Raw genomic sequence first — 14,897 nt, forward strand, 5'->3', positions numbered from 1 at the left:
ACAGCATGAGCTATTCGAGATGTCTCAATAGGAGTAGGTTGAGGTGGCAGAAAAAATATAAGAGCCCTGGAACCCAGAAAATTGATGCCAAGACACCTATGCGCCTATCACAAACTGCGGGCTCCTGATTGGCTGGCCTGCCATTCCAAGATGGTCCCGTATAGATCAGGTTTTGAAAGGCTAGGAATTATCGGATTATTTCATGGCGAACTGGTCAAGATGTGTATGAGTAAAGGTTATCATAGTCCCATAGTATCTAGCATCTCTATTCATGCTCAAAATCAATTCATGGACTTGAATTGAAGGCATTTTATATTTCAAATGTAGGGGTATCAAAAAGCACTATGTTTCACTTTCTGTATCTTCATTGCCCATGAGCACTCGCAGTGCACCTACGCACCGCATCACTTCATGCTCAAGGGCCGACAATTTCGCCATGACCGCCATAAGACTAGGATCCTGGCTTTCAACCCGGACCTTCTCCTTAACGCGTACTTCCTCACCCTGCCATTGGAACGAGACACCCGCCTCGTCATGTGTTGGTGCCCGTGATCCGAATATCCGATCTCGCAAGGAGAACCCTGTCAGTGAGATATCCGACGCGAATGCAGTGGGCGCGTGATTGAGAGCGGTGGACTCCAATGTCCGAAGAAGAAGAACAAGAGCGGAATCGGTAATAGAAAGATGGAATGATAAGTGCGGTGGAAGCGGAGGATCAAACATCTAGAACGGAGCATCAACATCAGTAAAGGGGACCCCAGGGATTGTCTCATAGACTGAACATACATTTTCAGTCGCGCTGGCCTCCCACCACTTCCCTCGCGTATCATCCCCCTCCCCCTTCAGCATCTGCCTTGCCTCACTAATAGTCTCAAGCAAGAGATGCAGCTGGCTAAAGATGAAACCCGCATTGAGAGGGTCACCCGTCCACGTGCTCACATCGACGATATCCAAACTCTGCGCCACAAGATCACGAACCGAGACCAGCTGCGGCAGAACCAGTTCTGGTGCACCAGGTGCCTGGGAAAGGTTCAGACGGGTACTGGGGGCACCGCGTGTAGGCGGCAGCGATGCAAGACGAAGTTGAATATCCTAGAACAGGTAAGCCATCTTCCCGATCGCCGGTCGGATACGGCATACGTACCCCTTTCACGATCTTGGTGCCGACTCTAGTCACGAAGCCTTTGACGTTTTCCGACCGGAGCGACGATAGCACCAAGGTCGAGCCTGGTTCCTGGGGGCTAGCAGGACTGCGCATTCTTGCAGACCTTCCTTCAGTGAGGCAAGTGAATCCTGCATGGACTGCAGGAGCCATTCTAGCTCTCGGGCCTAAGATATATGGGTTGGCATATTATATTGGGGAGGGCTCCACCGTCACCAATGGAGCTATGGAGCTGCTATCTGTAAGGGTATAGAACGTACCAGTGTAGTGTCCGCCTCATGGTTGATCTGCTCTGCCGGCAGTGGGGGGTAAGCCCAAGTCGCCATGATAGGGCTCAGTCGCAAGGTTCGGTAAGGGCAGAAAACTTGGATAGGCAGAAACGTTCGATGATCCACGTCACTGTTGGGCTCACCGCGTCGATAGGAGCTGCAACGTTGTTTCGTGCTTCACTTCGTCATTGACCGCCCAAGCTAAGCCCCATTAGGCTTAGTGTAGCCAATAGAGTGTGGGCTAACCCACGAACAGTTAGCCGATCTGGCGCAAGCATGACGTTATGATCATCGATGTGCTCAATTTTGATAGAGAAAGAGACCTGATGATGCGCATTATATCAGAGGGGCCTCGGATACCCCGGCTCTTATACAGCTGGTCCATTTTCCACCTCAAATTTTACCTCTCTTCTCTCCAACATTCCTTGAACTCATCCCCCAAACCATTCCTTTGGAGATATCCAACCTCTTATACTTCACTACCTAACAGTAAATACCTACCTGCACTGGTTTACCCCGCAGGGACCAAACGCAATGATCTTGAGCAGTAAGCCGCTCCCCCTGATTATCGAAGTATCAAAATCTGACCTACTATAGGAGTATCATTGGGCTTTTTGGGCCTGTTCTTCATGGCAGGCTCCATTTTGCTGATCTTTCTCACACTGCTGGGGGGTGCTCGCAATAGCACCCCACTGAACGAGATCTACTTCCTGCAGGCCGACACTGGGAACATCCCTGGGGCCCCAAGCATTTCGCGATGGACCTTCTGGAACGTCTGCGGAGTGACCAACAATGGCAGGAATGACTGCGGCAAATCGCACCCCGACTACCCATTTGACCCCCCAAGCCACCGCACTTTTGATACCACCGTTAATATTCCCCCTGAGTTCATCGGGTAGGTTCTTTCGAGGTTCTATGTTGTATATATACATCGACATGTGCTAACCATGTCTATAGAACGAACCACTACTTCTTGACGTCGCGTTTCATGTTCCCATTCATCATTATCGGTCTGTTCTTCGCCGTGTGTTCGCTCTTCACTGGTTTGCTATCTATGTGTACCCGTATCGCCAGCTACCTCTCTGGTTTCCTGGCCTGGCTCGCTCTGACTTTCCAGGGCATCACCACCTGCCTCATGACGTATGTTCCACTTCGATTGATATCAATTCAGGACCAGATAGCTAATTATACTCACCAGTGCTGTCTTTGTTCAGGGCCGCGACGCCTTTAATCGCAATGGTCAAAACTCCCAGCTGGGCGTTAAGGCCTTCTCCTTCATGTGGACTGCTACCGCTTGCCTGTTCCTCTCATGTCTGATGTACTGCCTCGGCGGTGCCGTCGGCCGGAAAGACAACTCTGGATACAGCGGACGCAAGGAACGCCGCCGTGGGTTCTTCTCCTCACAGCGCTCTAACAGTGTGAGAAGCCAGAAGAAGGAGCGGGAGAACAACTCCTACGCTTAATGGATAGCATAAGTTATCCGGTCCCGCGTTTCTCATCTCAATCTCGACAAGATAACAAAACCGGAGAACCAGGCAACATCGTCGATACCAGTCGACCTCCGGGCCTTCCATATACGACTTTATATCCTCCTGGTTGATATCCCCTTTGGAAGTTCATGCTTTCTCCAGGAGACGAGACCTCTTACTATGCTTTGATTTGATTTGACCTTCCAGGATTGAAGCACCCACACTCACTTGATGCTGTTACGAAAACCTTACGATCCTTGCTGAACTTAATTCCGGGGCCACCAGATGGCTGTGGGCATTTACTGCGCAGTACTCATTTTGGTTTGGTGCACGTTAAAACAACGCGAGTTTTTGATGATTTATGGATGAATCACATGGTTCAACGATTCTCCGATTTTGAAGATCATTTTGGATTTGTGTCTTTCGTTGCGACGATACTTAATAGTTGTTGTAATATAATCTATTGCCTTAAAATCACTGGAAGTAAAATCTTGATTTTTAGACAGCTGACATAGATATATAGATGCCTTTTGTTGGAAACAAAAGAGGAACTAGCAGAGAGATAGTAACCGTGAGAATACAGAACAGGTACATGGAAAAGCCATTCTCTATTGGTCACATCCAATTGAGTTCTATAGATCTGAATCTGAAAAGTAGGAAAGGAAAAGACTCCATGATGATAACTGCAGTATAAAAGACAAAAATAAAAAAAGACAGCCTCTATCAGTCATGCATGCATCATCACACCATAAACGAAATCCAAGTCTTTTTTTTTTTATTCACAGGAAGAAAAGGAAAACTTAAGCGGAGCCGTTGACAGCACCACGGACGGCGTTCTGGGAACCAACCTCACGCACAGCGATCTGGAGACCGAGGTCGGGGTTGACGTGGACCATGACCTCGATCTTGCCGTTGGCCTTGACGCCCTTGACGGCGAGCTCGGCAACGGGCTTCTCCGTCTTCCAGACAATCTCGCGGGTCTCCTCCTCCTCGTCGTCCTCGGAGTCGAAGTCGGAGTCATCCTCATCCTGGGCGGGCTTCTCCTCCTTGGCCTTGGGCTCGGGCTTGGTGACCTTGATGTCACGGGCACCCTCGCACACGCGGACCAGGACATCACCGCCCTCCTTGGGGGCGGAGTACTGAGCGATGCGGCGTGCGGGGAGGGCAGTCTCGGCGCTGAGTAGGGGCTGGAAGGTGACGTCGGACTGGGAGGTGAACTCAACACCGATGGCCTTAGTCAAGTGGGGGGTGACGGTGACCATGGGGTGGATGGACTGCTCAATGTCCTCGTGCTCGAACTCCTGGACCAGGGAAGCCTGGAAGGCGGCACCACGGGAAGACAGCTCGGAGGGGTTGATGGCAGTGGTGGAGGTGGCGGGGGCCAGGACAGTGGTGGTCTCGGGGAAGATGTTGCTGACCAGCTGGGCGAGCTTGGGAGTGTGGGAAACACCTCCGGAGAAGATGACCTCGTTGATGTCGAGAACATCGAGCTCGGCCTTCTTGACAACCTGCTGGATCAGGTCGGTGAACTGAGCGAAGACCTTACCAGCGAGGAGCTCGAAACGGGTGCGGTTGACGGTGGAACCGTAGTCGACACCGTCGACCAGGCTCTCAATGCTGAGCTGGGCGTTGCTGCTCAGACTGAGGGCCTTGCGGGTGGCCTCACCCTCAAGCTTGAGCTTGGCAAGACCACGGGCGTTCTCGCGGGGGTCGGTCTTGTGCTTCTTCATGAACTCCTTGGCGAAGTGGTCGATGATGATCTGGTCCAGGGAGGCACCGCCGAGCTCGTAGTCGTGGGCAGTGGCGAGGATAGTGTACATGCCTCCGCGGCAGGCAACAACGGCTACATCGGAGCGGGTGCCACCAAAGTCAGCAACAACGGTCAGCTTGTCGGTCACGGTAGCCTCGGGGCGGGCATCGTAAGCCATGACAGCGGCGACGGGCTCGTGGATCAGCTGGAGAACATCGAGACCAGCGGCCTTGGCCGAGGCAACGAGGGCCTCACGCTGGGCATCGGTGAAGTCGGTGGGGACGGTGATGACAGCGGCGTTGACATCCTTACCAAGGAAGTCAGAGGCGGACCGCCTCAGGCGCTGGAAGTGACGGGTGGAGATCTCGGAAACAGTGACGGTGTTGGGGGTCTCGCTCTCGGTGTCGCGGATGGTGAAAGCGACAGTCGAATCCTTCTGCTGGGGGTGGGCAGACGGGTGGCAGGGAGTAGGGTCGATCGACTTGAATTCCTTGCCGAGGAAATCACGGAAGTATGCGACAGTGTTGGCGGAGTTGCGGATGAGCTGGGCCTTAGCCTGTGTGCCGTGGTACTCCTCGCCCTCAATATAAGAAAGGATGGAAGGGATTTGACGGTCTGGCACGGGATTAATTCGAATTCACAAGACGTGGGGCTTGAAAGCCTTACCTCCCTCCTCGTTGGCAATAACCTCAGCCTTGCCCTCCTGTGATGTTGTTAGCCATTGCTCTATCTCAAATTGCACACCCAGATACGTACAGGCGAGATACGGGCAATTGAACTGCAAGAGTTACCGAACGAGATACCGATAGCGAAACGCTCCGCCTCAGCGGGGGCAGCGGCGTCACCCATGTCGAATGTGGGAATAAGTGGTTTTTAAATTAAAAAAGAAATAGGATATCACACGTCACGGCGTGAATTCTGTAGGGGGATGATCGTAGTGATGGATGGCTCGATTGAGGGGGAATCGAAAAATCTTTTGAAGATTTTCGTCCGCTGTGGCTGGTGGTTATCGATAGGGATGTGGCGCACGGATACAGCCACATCTTGAATTGTCCACAGAGACAATGGTGTTGTATAGTTGAGTGCGGTGAGATATAAGAGCAAGTTGAAATTAGGATTTGAGACTGTCTTAAGAGGAATATTAGCAAGAGTTATTGCTCACGTATGTATACATACCTGTCTTCCATGTTTTAGAAGTATAGGTGAGGGGTCACGTGGTGATAAGGAAATATGGGTTTGCAGATAATTCGATGCTCAGTCAACTTCTAAGAACAGCAACTTTGAGCTCGACCTGTCTTAAATTTTGCTGTAACGCAACTGTCCTCAGCACACAGTCGTCAAACCAGTCACCATGAGCACCCCGCTTGTCCTATTACCCTGCGATGAGGTACCTCGCGACCATCTTCCTGCCAACAACTCGAACCCTCTACGGCTGGGCCCCGGCCTTCGTATCCTCTCACAACCCTCTTCAAAATCTGCCGACTCCAAACATGTCTTGACAGCCACACAAGCTGGTCTACTCACGACCGATGCCAAGAAGAACACAGTCTCACTTCTTTCTTTCCCGAACCGCCGATATATCCCCACCGTCAACGACTTCGTCATCGCACAGATTCACCACTCTAGCGCTGATTTCTTCCACTGCATGGTGACTCCGCACACAGCACATGCACTTCTGGGCCAATTGTCATTTGAAGGCGCATCCAAGAAGACAAGGCCAATGTTGAAGCAAGGCGAGCTGGTGTACGCCCGAGTACTGTCCGTGGGAGTCGGCGCCGGCGCCGAAGTCGAGCTCACCTGTGTGAGCCCATCAACCGGCAAGGCTGAGGGAGGTATGGGTCCTCTGGCCGGTGGAATGGTCTTCGATATTTCAACGGGCATGGCTGGGCGCTTGATCCGGGCAAACTCCTCTTCAGCTGAGACAGATGAAATTGAAGGGCTTGTTGTCCTTTCTGAGCTTGGGAAGAAGCTGGAAAGCTCGGGAGGATTTGAACTTGCTGTTGGACGGAATGGAAAGGTGTGGGTGAACTGCTCCGACTCTGAAGAGAACGCCATTAGGGCTACAGTTGCCATTGGGCGCTGTCTACAGGAAACCGACCAGAAAAACCTCCACCCTCATGACCAGAAGAAGCTGGTGACGAAGATTCTACGGGAGATGAAGTTGGCTTGATTGTGCCCATTGGGCTGGAGTAAGGGTATTACGACTTGCATTTGATTTCTATGCTTTTATGCCAGCATGTATACTATTAATGCAATCAATGAGCTTGATGTCTGTCTTGTATTCAAGTAAACATATAGGAGGTCTGTATAGATATAAAATGTTCCATTATCCTTTGTTGTATTGCTAGGGCCGCTGGCGAGCTATCTACAACGCATATTTGGGTATTCTCCAGTCCGCCCAAAACAGTCCCAGCAGCATTGAACAGACAGACATGTAGATGAACAAAAAATGCAGCACGTACGTATGTGCACACTAACATTGCAGCAATGTGCAAAAAGAAACTCTCCCTCGGGGAATCGAACCCCGGTCTCCCGCGCTTATCGGTTTTAATGACAAGCGGAAATCATCACCACTAGACCAAGGAAGATTGAATGACCGAGTTACAGCTCGACCACTTGGCTGGTTGATGGAAGGTCCCACATGCAAATGTCTCAAGTTTCAGCATCTATTTGACAAAATTTGCACATATGTAGCCGTCCGCATCACCTCTCCTGTAACTCCTTCCATATCAATGGGAAAGACAGCGCATACAAATTCTGGGTAATCGTACGCTTCGGTTCCCATTTTCATTCGCCGTTGTGCTGATGAACATCAACTAATAACGTTATCTGATGGTATAGATTGATTGCTCATGGAGGCGGTCATCAAGGCGGTGGCGCGTATTGCCGGATTACGCGCTATCCGCCGTAAATTTTGTTCGGCTTCGGACAGGCCAAGCTTCCTTTGAGTGCATCTCTCTTTCTACATTCAGGGTTCACGATGGGTCAGAATTCGTCCCAGCCCGAGGGAATCCCTGATCTCCCCGAAGAATTCGGAGTCGTCGGTAGGTCTACTAATGCGATTGATCTTCGTACTCGATACTGACGTTCACATTCCAGTTCCCGAAACTTCGTATGCAGAACACGACGCACCGGAGCACAAAAAGAAAAGCAAGAAAAATCGCCACTCAAAGAAGGAGAACTTAATTCAACCCGAAGAGGCCAATGGCATAGAAACTCCACTTTCAAATGACGATGCGACCAAGCCCTCGAAGCGCAAGCGCGAGGACGAACCCGAGCGCAAGAGGTCCAAGAAGAAAAACCACACGGATGACGCGCAACATGAATCAGAACATCCTTCGACACAATCGCCTTCCGCGCTAAAGGTTTCCTTGTCCAGCCAAACCACCCCATCGAAGGCTGAACGCAAAGACAAGAAACCCCACAAGTCCAACAAGGAAAAGAGAGATGCGGATGTCACAGCTTCTGCCACTTCTCAGGCTTCTCGCGCCACTCCGGCTGCCAAAGACGCTCCCACAAGTGAACAGCAGCTGTCCACAGAAGGAAGAGGCAAGATCCGAGGCCCAAGGACCAGAGAGGCAGACAACAAGAAAATCGGGTTCTACACCCCGGAGGAACTCGAGAAGATTGAAACACACAAGGTCAATTTTTGTAATTGGCACGGCATCAGTGGCCTCAAATACGACGAATTGATCCAGCATTCAGAGCGTGGCTCCCAGGACTGGCCACTCCCCACAGAGACCATCAGCAAATCCGAATTTTGGGATGAGATCTACTCTCTTCTTCCTGGCCGTGACCGACGGTCCGTCTATCGGTTCATGCGCCGCCACTTCCAGGGCTCAACTCAAAGGGCACATGATTGGTCACCGGAGCAAGATGAAGAGCTCATCGAGCTGCACGCCCAGCATGGACCGAAATGGACGTACATCGGCAAACTCATTGGTCGCAGTGATGACGATGTGACTCAGCGCTGGAGGAACAGGCTCAAGTACAAGGAGACCATGAACCGCGGCGCGTGGTCGGCAGATGAAACAAAAATCTTTCTACAAGCTATGCAGTCAGTCTGGGAAACATTGAGCCACACCCTCAACCAAGAGGAGAAACGCAAATGCTTGGGCAAAGACTTCTATGAGATGGATGAGAGTCTGGTTCCCTGGGGTACCATCAGCGACACCTTGGATAATAAACGATCTGAACAACAGTGCTCTGACAAATTCCGCAAGGTTCGACCCGTTGTCATGAGAATGCGAGCCAACGGACAGCCAGACGCCGTCTTCGATTACGAAACCTCTGCTAAGAGGGCTCGCAACTGGAACAGAAAAATTGGCAAAGGCCAAATCAGCGACCAATACGTGAAGGATGATGACCATGACGTGGACATGGACGCGGACGAGATTGGAGAGATGCCCGGCCCACAGCCAACCCGTACGCAAGGGTTCTCTGAGATTGCTCAGGAAATTAGCCATGCTTCTAGCCAAGAAACTGATGCCGAGTCTGAATCGACGAAACGGCCAAAGGAGGCTAAGAAATCCAAGAAGGGCGACCATACCGAGGACCTCGTTGCAGACGAACAAGCCGTGTCGCGCCCCAAGACCAAAGAAGAGGGGAAGCGCGAGAAGAAGGAGAGGCGGGAGAAAGAGAAGCAAGAGAATGCTGAGGTTGAAGTGAAGGCTGAGAAAGCTGCACGAAAGGAGCGCAAGAAGCAGAAGAAAGCGGAAAAGAAGAGACGGGAGGAAGAACGCCGTGCCGCTGAAGCCGCTGAAGCATCGAACAGCGAGGCAGAGAGTGAGCCTCCAAAGGAGAAGACCAAGGAGACTGAGGCTGGCCACAACTCTGACGGTGATAATGACAACACACAACCTTCCCCCGCTGCTCCCTCTCCCAATTCCACCAAAGCCGACACTCCAGTCTACGATGAAACCGACAGTGGCGAGGAAGAAGAGGATGACAGCAATACAGACGTGAAGTTTGAATCCGACTCGGAGTGAGCCCGTTGGAAAGTTTGCTATTCTTTGTTCTAAGATACCCTATCCTGCTCCGTTCCAAGCCTCGACTGCGAATATGACAAGAAATAAACAAATAAAAACACCAAGAAAGCTCACTTGTAAAAGTAATCAAAGTCTTCAAGTTATATCATGTAAGATACACCATGCACAAACTACAACTCATCCTTCCTTTCCTCACCACTCTGCACAAACTCAACCCTAGCAGCATCCTCAACCCCAGCAACCCTTCTCGCCAAAGCAGCAATCTCATCATCATAAACCGTCCACTCAGGAACCTGCCTCCTCGCTCGCTCCAGCTTCGGCTCTTTAGTAAGAGGGTTATTACAAAGGTCAATCGTCCTCGCCGTCTCCAAATCCTCATCCGCACACCAAGTCTCACACCACAACCAATCCTGCGGCAAACTATGAATAGGAATATGATGCTGCATATGATTAGGCAGATCCTGGTCCAGATTACTAAGACTGTTCGGATCAGCCGAGAGCATCTGATACTGCCCACGCAACCGATCACCAGCCGCAAGAGCGCGGAACCGGTTCAGGTCAACAACATACAGCGCGGAAATATGGTACGGTTTCCCGCGGAGGAAGTTCGACCAGTACCCCTGCTTCCAGAAACGGAAACCCTCCATTTCAGCGCGGGAATCGCCCATCGGGGTGAAGCCGTAGGGCGCGTCTTGGAGGTCGTGGGTGACCAGATCGTACATGTCTGTGCGGACGATTTGGTCTGCGTCGACGAAGATGACTTTGTCCAGGGAGAGGGGGAAGAGGACGTCTAGGAAGAGCATTTTGTAGCCCCAGATTTCGCGCTGTTTTTCTTTTTGGGCGCGGAGCCAGTGTGGCCATTTGTAGGTGACCATTTCGTAGGAGAAGTTGTATTCGCGCGCAAGGGAGGGGAGGAAGGCGCGGAAGGAAGGTGAGAGGAATTGTTCGATAAACCAGAATTTCACCGTGTGTTTTGTGTGCCGCATTACTGAGACCATCATTATGTTTAACATGCGTTCGTAGAGGTGTCCGCTTGCTACTGAGAAGATGTTGATGTCGGCTTGTTGGTCGCTGCTCTTGGTGCTGACGCCTACGCTGGAGAGGACGCCTGAGGCGAAGTTGAGGCCCTTGGCGAAGTAGTCTTTTGTTGAGCCTGGTTGGATGCCGGTTTCTAGGACGTCTTCTTCTTCGTGGCCTGGTTTGCGGGATAGGCGGGGGAATAGCGTGCGGCCTTGGAAGGTTAGCAGAGCTACCTCGTTGCTTTCGTCGCCGGTCTGTGGGCGATATCCGAGGCCGCCGACACTGTCGATGTTGAAGAGCTTCTCGCTGCGGCCGGGCTTTAGGTTAATCTGCCACAGGCCTGGCTGGGCCTTGAATTGGAAGTATCCCAAGTTGGCCATGATGATCGTATCAGCGAAATAGTGATTTTTCTCTGTGCCCAGGGTGAGCTGAACACCTCTGGGGGGTGTTTTGGTTGTGAGATCACGAGAGTGGCCCTCGATCAGGATGTGCTCAAGGGCATAGATTGCATCAACATCGGTGCCGGCCTTGAGCGAGCCCAACTTGATGTTATCCAAGTCGTGGATCGAGTCCTTGGGCGCAACAAGCCACGATGAAGGCACGTCCATGCCCAGAGTTAACAGTGCTTCGACTGGCACACCAGTGAAGGAAGCCTGAGGCCGAGCCAGAGCACCGCCTTCGGTGAATGACGGCTCTGACTCGAGAACATAACGGTAGAACCGCTTGACTGGCAACTCCTTGAGGTCCTCCTTCGGGTTGAGGAAGATCTTGAGTTGAACACCAGACAGTTCAGAAAGAACCTTGATAATTGGCAGCCATCGCTGGGCAACCTCAGACGCAGGGTCAAGAACAACAGCAACATTAATCGGAGGATCATCAGAATTGGAAACCGTGATCACGGAATGAACAGTTCTCCACTTATCGGACACATCCATTCTGAAATCAGGAGTGTTCTCAAAGATCCCCTCTGGAACATCCGAGATCATAGAAAGGGCCACAAGCGATGTAAGCTTGGCGAAGTCGAGCGGGCTCGAGATCTTTGTTTGGAATCCTAGTTGGGCGACCGCCAATGCAACAGGATCGAGACGTTTGAGCCGTTCGTAGGCGATGAGCTGGCTTAACTCGTCCACTGTCAGTGGGTAATCCTTATCGATAGGACCGACTGCCCTCCCATTGACGACGAGACCTTCTGTGCCAGGCTCGAAACCAAGTTCTTTGGCAAGGCGCTGGTGCAAGGCTTGGACCGAAGAGAGCTCTTCAACCGCGATCTCCGGAATCTCAGCGTCATCGTCAGATGCGCGAATTCTAGCCAGGACCTGGTCGATGCTTTCGCCTTTAGCAAGCAACTGGTAAGCCATGACGAGATTCTTGGGGAGAGCATCGTCATCTGATGCGGCATTGTGAAGCAGAAGAACCTCAACATCAGTATGCTCCTTCCGGAGGTTGAGGGCTTCAGTCAACAATGCAACACCCTCCGACTCGAAATCACCCACGACAATCATATGAACACTCTCCAAGGCGCTCTTGTCAGAGGCAATACGGGGGATCTCGTGCAAAATGTTCTCGTCGGATCCAAGGATGTTGGCAAGATCCACAATGCGAACACTCTTCGGGTCTTCGGGCATGAGGAAAGTGTTACGTCTCTTGAATGCTCCAGCCAGAAAGAATTCAGGGAGCCAAGCATCCTCCTCGAAGAGGTCCTCGACGATTCCCTGTTGTACCAGCTTCAAGTCCCGGCTAATTTGCATACTCATTCCCTGCATCCAGTTGCCCTCGCTGGAGACGGGAACACCATTGATCAGGAAGGGAGATGCGTCACCGGCAAGGCTCAAACGGCGCTGGTAAGCAGCTGTGTAGGAGACAAGAGCATTGTACTTTTCGCTTTTTAAGACTTGGTCAAGAGAGAGGGCCGGATGGTCACCAATAAGCTCGTGTTCCTTGGTTGCAGTTACGAAGCACGATTTATCGGGGAAACCTCTCTTTCCCTTAGTAGCATACTACTTCAATGTCAATACCACACAATATACTTGGGATACTTGGGTGTAAACATACTGCTTCGAAGTATTTGACGAGAGAGTCCAGGCCATAAGCATCGAAAAGGTAATGAGCCACCTTCAGTTGCGCGACAGACTCAGGAGATGAGCTGAGAGGTACCAAGCCAAATCTCACAGGGATGCCTCGTTTGATGAAAGCATGCAAGTTACCAGCAATGAGCATCATGTTCTCCGGGTCGGACAGATCAACAGGAACGACCACATTGTGGAGATCCCTGCGCACTGGAGGCAGCTGTCCCGGATAAGCACTGGCAATATACTAACTAGCAATTAGCATAGGTCAGAATGATACGAGGTAAAGCACAAACCGCGTCGAGTTCACTAGACCAGCCCTCGTATCTGGAATCCTTTTCCAGATCATTCAGCCAGATAATAACCTGGTTCTCTTCCGAGTCATCCCGGTAATCATACCGCTGTTCCTCGCCACCAGCCTGGGCCTCAGTGAGGACCTGATGTGACAGAATCTTGACAGCGTCGTTAGCGGACAGGCCGAGACCGCGGAACTTCTCAATAAGCTTCCTCTCACGGCGCAAATGCTCCAGAAGAGAGAACGCATCGATCTGACGCGTATCAATTTGCACGCCGTTGATCCACATGACATTGTATCCACCAGGAAGCATCTTCGCCCGATTATGGCGAATCTCCTGCAACATTTCTCCAGTAGCATTGTGAGCCGCCACAGTAGAAGAGTACTTAGGGAAGTTCTGCGAAAGCTTGATCAAAGTTTCCAAAGGATCAGCACTATCCATCACATATTTCGCAGAATTAACACCCAACCGCGCAACCTCGGAAGAAGACAAAGGCCGCAAATCATCCGGTGCATTCTCCTTCGTTCCCGGATCAGGATTGGTCTCAGTATCAAGCTTCTCCGCAGCACGGTCATCAATAACAATGTAGTCCGTCCGCTTCAAGGCAAGCTCCACGCCATAGCCTGAAACAAATAACGGCCTGGAAACCCAATGCTGAGGAGGTCGGTAGCGCACCCGGTACGAGATCTGTCCCTGTTTCGCCATACCGCTCAATGTCTCGTGGAAATCCCTAAACATTGGTGCGGAGATATCCGCATACAGGACAGCCGGAGGGAGCGAGATGTCACCCAGGACTCGGTCAAAGGGTAGTTCCCTAGGATCCTGCGCATCGAGAACATCCTGCTGCGCGCGTTCCAGCGCAGAAGAGCAGTATTGCTTCTCCTCCAGATGAACCCAGACCGGACACACGGCATCCTGGGCCGCGCCTAGTGATTGCTGGACAGAGGTATTGTAGAACTGGTAGTGAGCCTCGATGCGAGGCGCGGACGAGCGAACAGAAAGCGATAGCTTAAACGAGGATAGACTCTCAGGGGTACGTAGATGTCCACCGTCTTGGACGACGCTCAAGAAACGGTCGTAGAGCTCTTGCTCTGTTGTGAGGTCTTCGAAGGTCCCATCGGCGATGCGATCCAACAATGGGAAATACGAGGTGGAGTTTTCTTCTGCCGCGGATTCCCTGTAACCAACTTGGGCATTAGCATTGCTCGTCTTGACTGTTTTCTCGGCTGTGAAGGTAATCTATTGTGCAACATACAAGAGCTCGACTAGGTATGGGGCCGAGTCGAAGGAGGCTTGGAGCGCCACGTTGACGGCTGGACTGGCATTGGCCTTGGCAATGCAGCCTGGGAAGAAGGCTCCGATGGCGGCGTACCACCGCCAGGAGATGCGAGATCCCAACTTCATGGTTGTAGTGGTGTGGTTTGTATAGATGGTTGTTTATAGGGGGTTGCCCCAAGTCGGGGTGGGTTTGTGTAGGCGATATTCCCGAGTCTAGATGTCCATGTGAGTTGTACCAAACATAACGGGCCCAATGAGCCCCAGCTCGAGTCAAGAAGGTGTCGAGATGAGGTTAGAGATTCGGCTGATCTGGACACTTGGGACGTTTCGTTATCGCTTATCGGGGTTGTACGGCGGACGGAGCGGCAACTGCCGCAATTTCCGAGGTTCTACTATTGACTGGTCACTACATGGGCAGGCAGGTTGATATCATAAAAAATTGAATTGAAATTTTTATTCCCAGTATGCTAAGCATGCTGGGCGCTTTCGTAAGGACATTAGTCGTAAGGTCAACACCACCAGATGCTCCACCAGAAACGCCGCTTGTTTTTAATCAAACAAGATAATCAGACTATATGCAGCACCAGCTGGCTCTGTAC

The 14,897-nt window shown here is 51.6% G+C and overlaps 7 protein-coding genes across 7 annotated transcripts; 4 read left to right on the plus strand and 3 right to left on the minus strand.

The window, feature by feature from the left end:
• Window positions 1–286: 286 nt before the first annotated feature.
• Window positions 287–1,712, minus strand: N7446_008365 (uncharacterized protein). Its single transcript, XM_058517110.1, has 4 exons — window positions 1,423–1,712; window positions 1,145–1,329; window positions 787–1,092; window positions 287–723 (listed from the first exon to the last, which is right to left on the minus strand). Exons 2-4 carry the CDS (start codon window positions 1,313–1,315, stop codon window positions 343–345), a joined length of 858 nt encoding a protein of 285 aa, XP_058370756.1. The 5' UTR covers window positions 1,316–1,329; window positions 1,423–1,712; the 3' UTR covers window positions 287–342.
• Window positions 1,713–1,774: 62 nt separating this feature from the next.
• On the plus strand, window positions 1,775–3,479 carry N7446_008366 (SUR7/PalI family protein). Its single transcript, XM_058517111.1, has 4 exons — window positions 1,775–1,978; window positions 2,029–2,326; window positions 2,389–2,571; window positions 2,630–3,479. Exons 1-4 carry the CDS (start codon window positions 1,966–1,968, stop codon window positions 2,892–2,894), a joined length of 759 nt encoding a protein of 252 aa, XP_058370757.1. The 5' UTR covers window positions 1,775–1,965; the 3' UTR covers window positions 2,895–3,479.
• Window positions 3,480–3,700: 221 nt separating this feature from the next.
• N7446_008367 (ribosome-associated complex protein SSZ1) lies at window positions 3,701–5,499 on the minus strand (the record flags this gene model as incomplete). Its single annotated transcript, XM_058517112.1, has 3 exons — window positions 3,701–5,265; window positions 5,317–5,353; window positions 5,407–5,499. The coding sequence occupies 3 exons, from the start codon at window positions 5,497–5,499 to the stop codon at window positions 3,701–3,703; spliced, it is 1,695 nt and encodes a 564-aa protein (XP_058370758.1).
• A 502-nt stretch (window positions 5,500–6,001) lies between these two features.
• On the plus strand, window positions 6,002–6,820 carry N7446_008368 (exosome non-catalytic core subunit RRP40; the record flags this gene model as incomplete). Its single annotated transcript, XM_058517113.1, has 1 exon — window positions 6,002–6,820. The coding sequence occupies one exon, from the start codon at window positions 6,002–6,004 to the stop codon at window positions 6,818–6,820; it is 819 nt and encodes a 272-aa protein (XP_058370759.1).
• A 279-nt stretch (window positions 6,821–7,099) lies between these two features.
• Window positions 7,100–7,415, plus strand: N7446_008369 (uncharacterized protein; the record flags this gene model as incomplete). The annotated part of the gene is made up of 2 exons (XM_058517114.1): window positions 7,100–7,112; window positions 7,150–7,415. 2 exons carry the CDS (start codon window positions 7,100–7,102, stop codon window positions 7,413–7,415), a joined length of 279 nt encoding a protein of 92 aa, XP_058370760.1.
• A 215-nt stretch (window positions 7,416–7,630) lies between these two features.
• On the plus strand, window positions 7,631–9,638 carry N7446_008370 (MYB DNA-binding domain protein; the record flags this gene model as incomplete). The annotated part of the gene is made up of 2 exons (XM_058517115.1): window positions 7,631–7,694; window positions 7,750–9,638. The coding sequence occupies 2 exons, from the start codon at window positions 7,631–7,633 to the stop codon at window positions 9,636–9,638; spliced, it is 1,953 nt and encodes a 650-aa protein (XP_058370761.1).
• Window positions 9,639–9,808: 170 nt separating this feature from the next.
• On the minus strand, window positions 9,809–14,424 carry N7446_008371 (putative UDP-glucose:glycoprotein glucosyltransferase; the record flags this gene model as incomplete). The annotated part of the gene is made up of 4 exons (XM_058517116.1): window positions 9,809–12,655; window positions 12,711–12,971; window positions 13,021–14,197; window positions 14,276–14,424. 4 exons carry the CDS (start codon window positions 14,422–14,424, stop codon window positions 9,809–9,811), a joined length of 4,434 nt encoding a protein of 1,477 aa, XP_058370762.1.
• Window positions 14,425–14,897: the final 473 nt, after the last annotated feature.

The sequence above is a fragment of the Penicillium canescens genome, assembly GCF_028828765.1.
Source record: "Penicillium canescens strain IBT 15451 chromosome Unknown utg000005l_segment0_segment0, whole genome shotgun sequence".
Lineage (NCBI taxonomy): Eukaryota > Fungi > Ascomycota > Eurotiomycetes > Eurotiales > Aspergillaceae > Penicillium > Penicillium canescens.

Coding starts and splice junctions, on each gene's coding strand:
- N7446_008365 (XM_058517110.1), bottom strand. CDS start 1,315: ATGGCTCCTGCAGTCCATGCAGGATTCACTTGCCTCACTGAAGGAAGG. Junction 1,093..1,144: donor GCACCAAGATCGTGAAAGGG/GTACGTATGCCG, acceptor TACCTGTTCTAG/GATATTCAACTTCGTCTTGC. Junction 724..786: donor AGGCCAGCGCGACTGAAAAT/GTATGTTCAGTC, acceptor GCTCCGTTCTAG/ATGTTTGATCCTCCGCTTCC.
- N7446_008366 (XM_058517111.1), top strand. Junction 2,327..2,388: donor ATTCCCCCTGAGTTCATCGG/GTAGGTTCTTTC, acceptor CCATGTCTATAG/AACGAACCACTACTTCTTGA. Junction 2,572..2,629: donor ATCACCACCTGCCTCATGAC/GTATGTTCCACT, acceptor TATACTCACCAG/TGCTGTCTTTGTTCAGGGCC.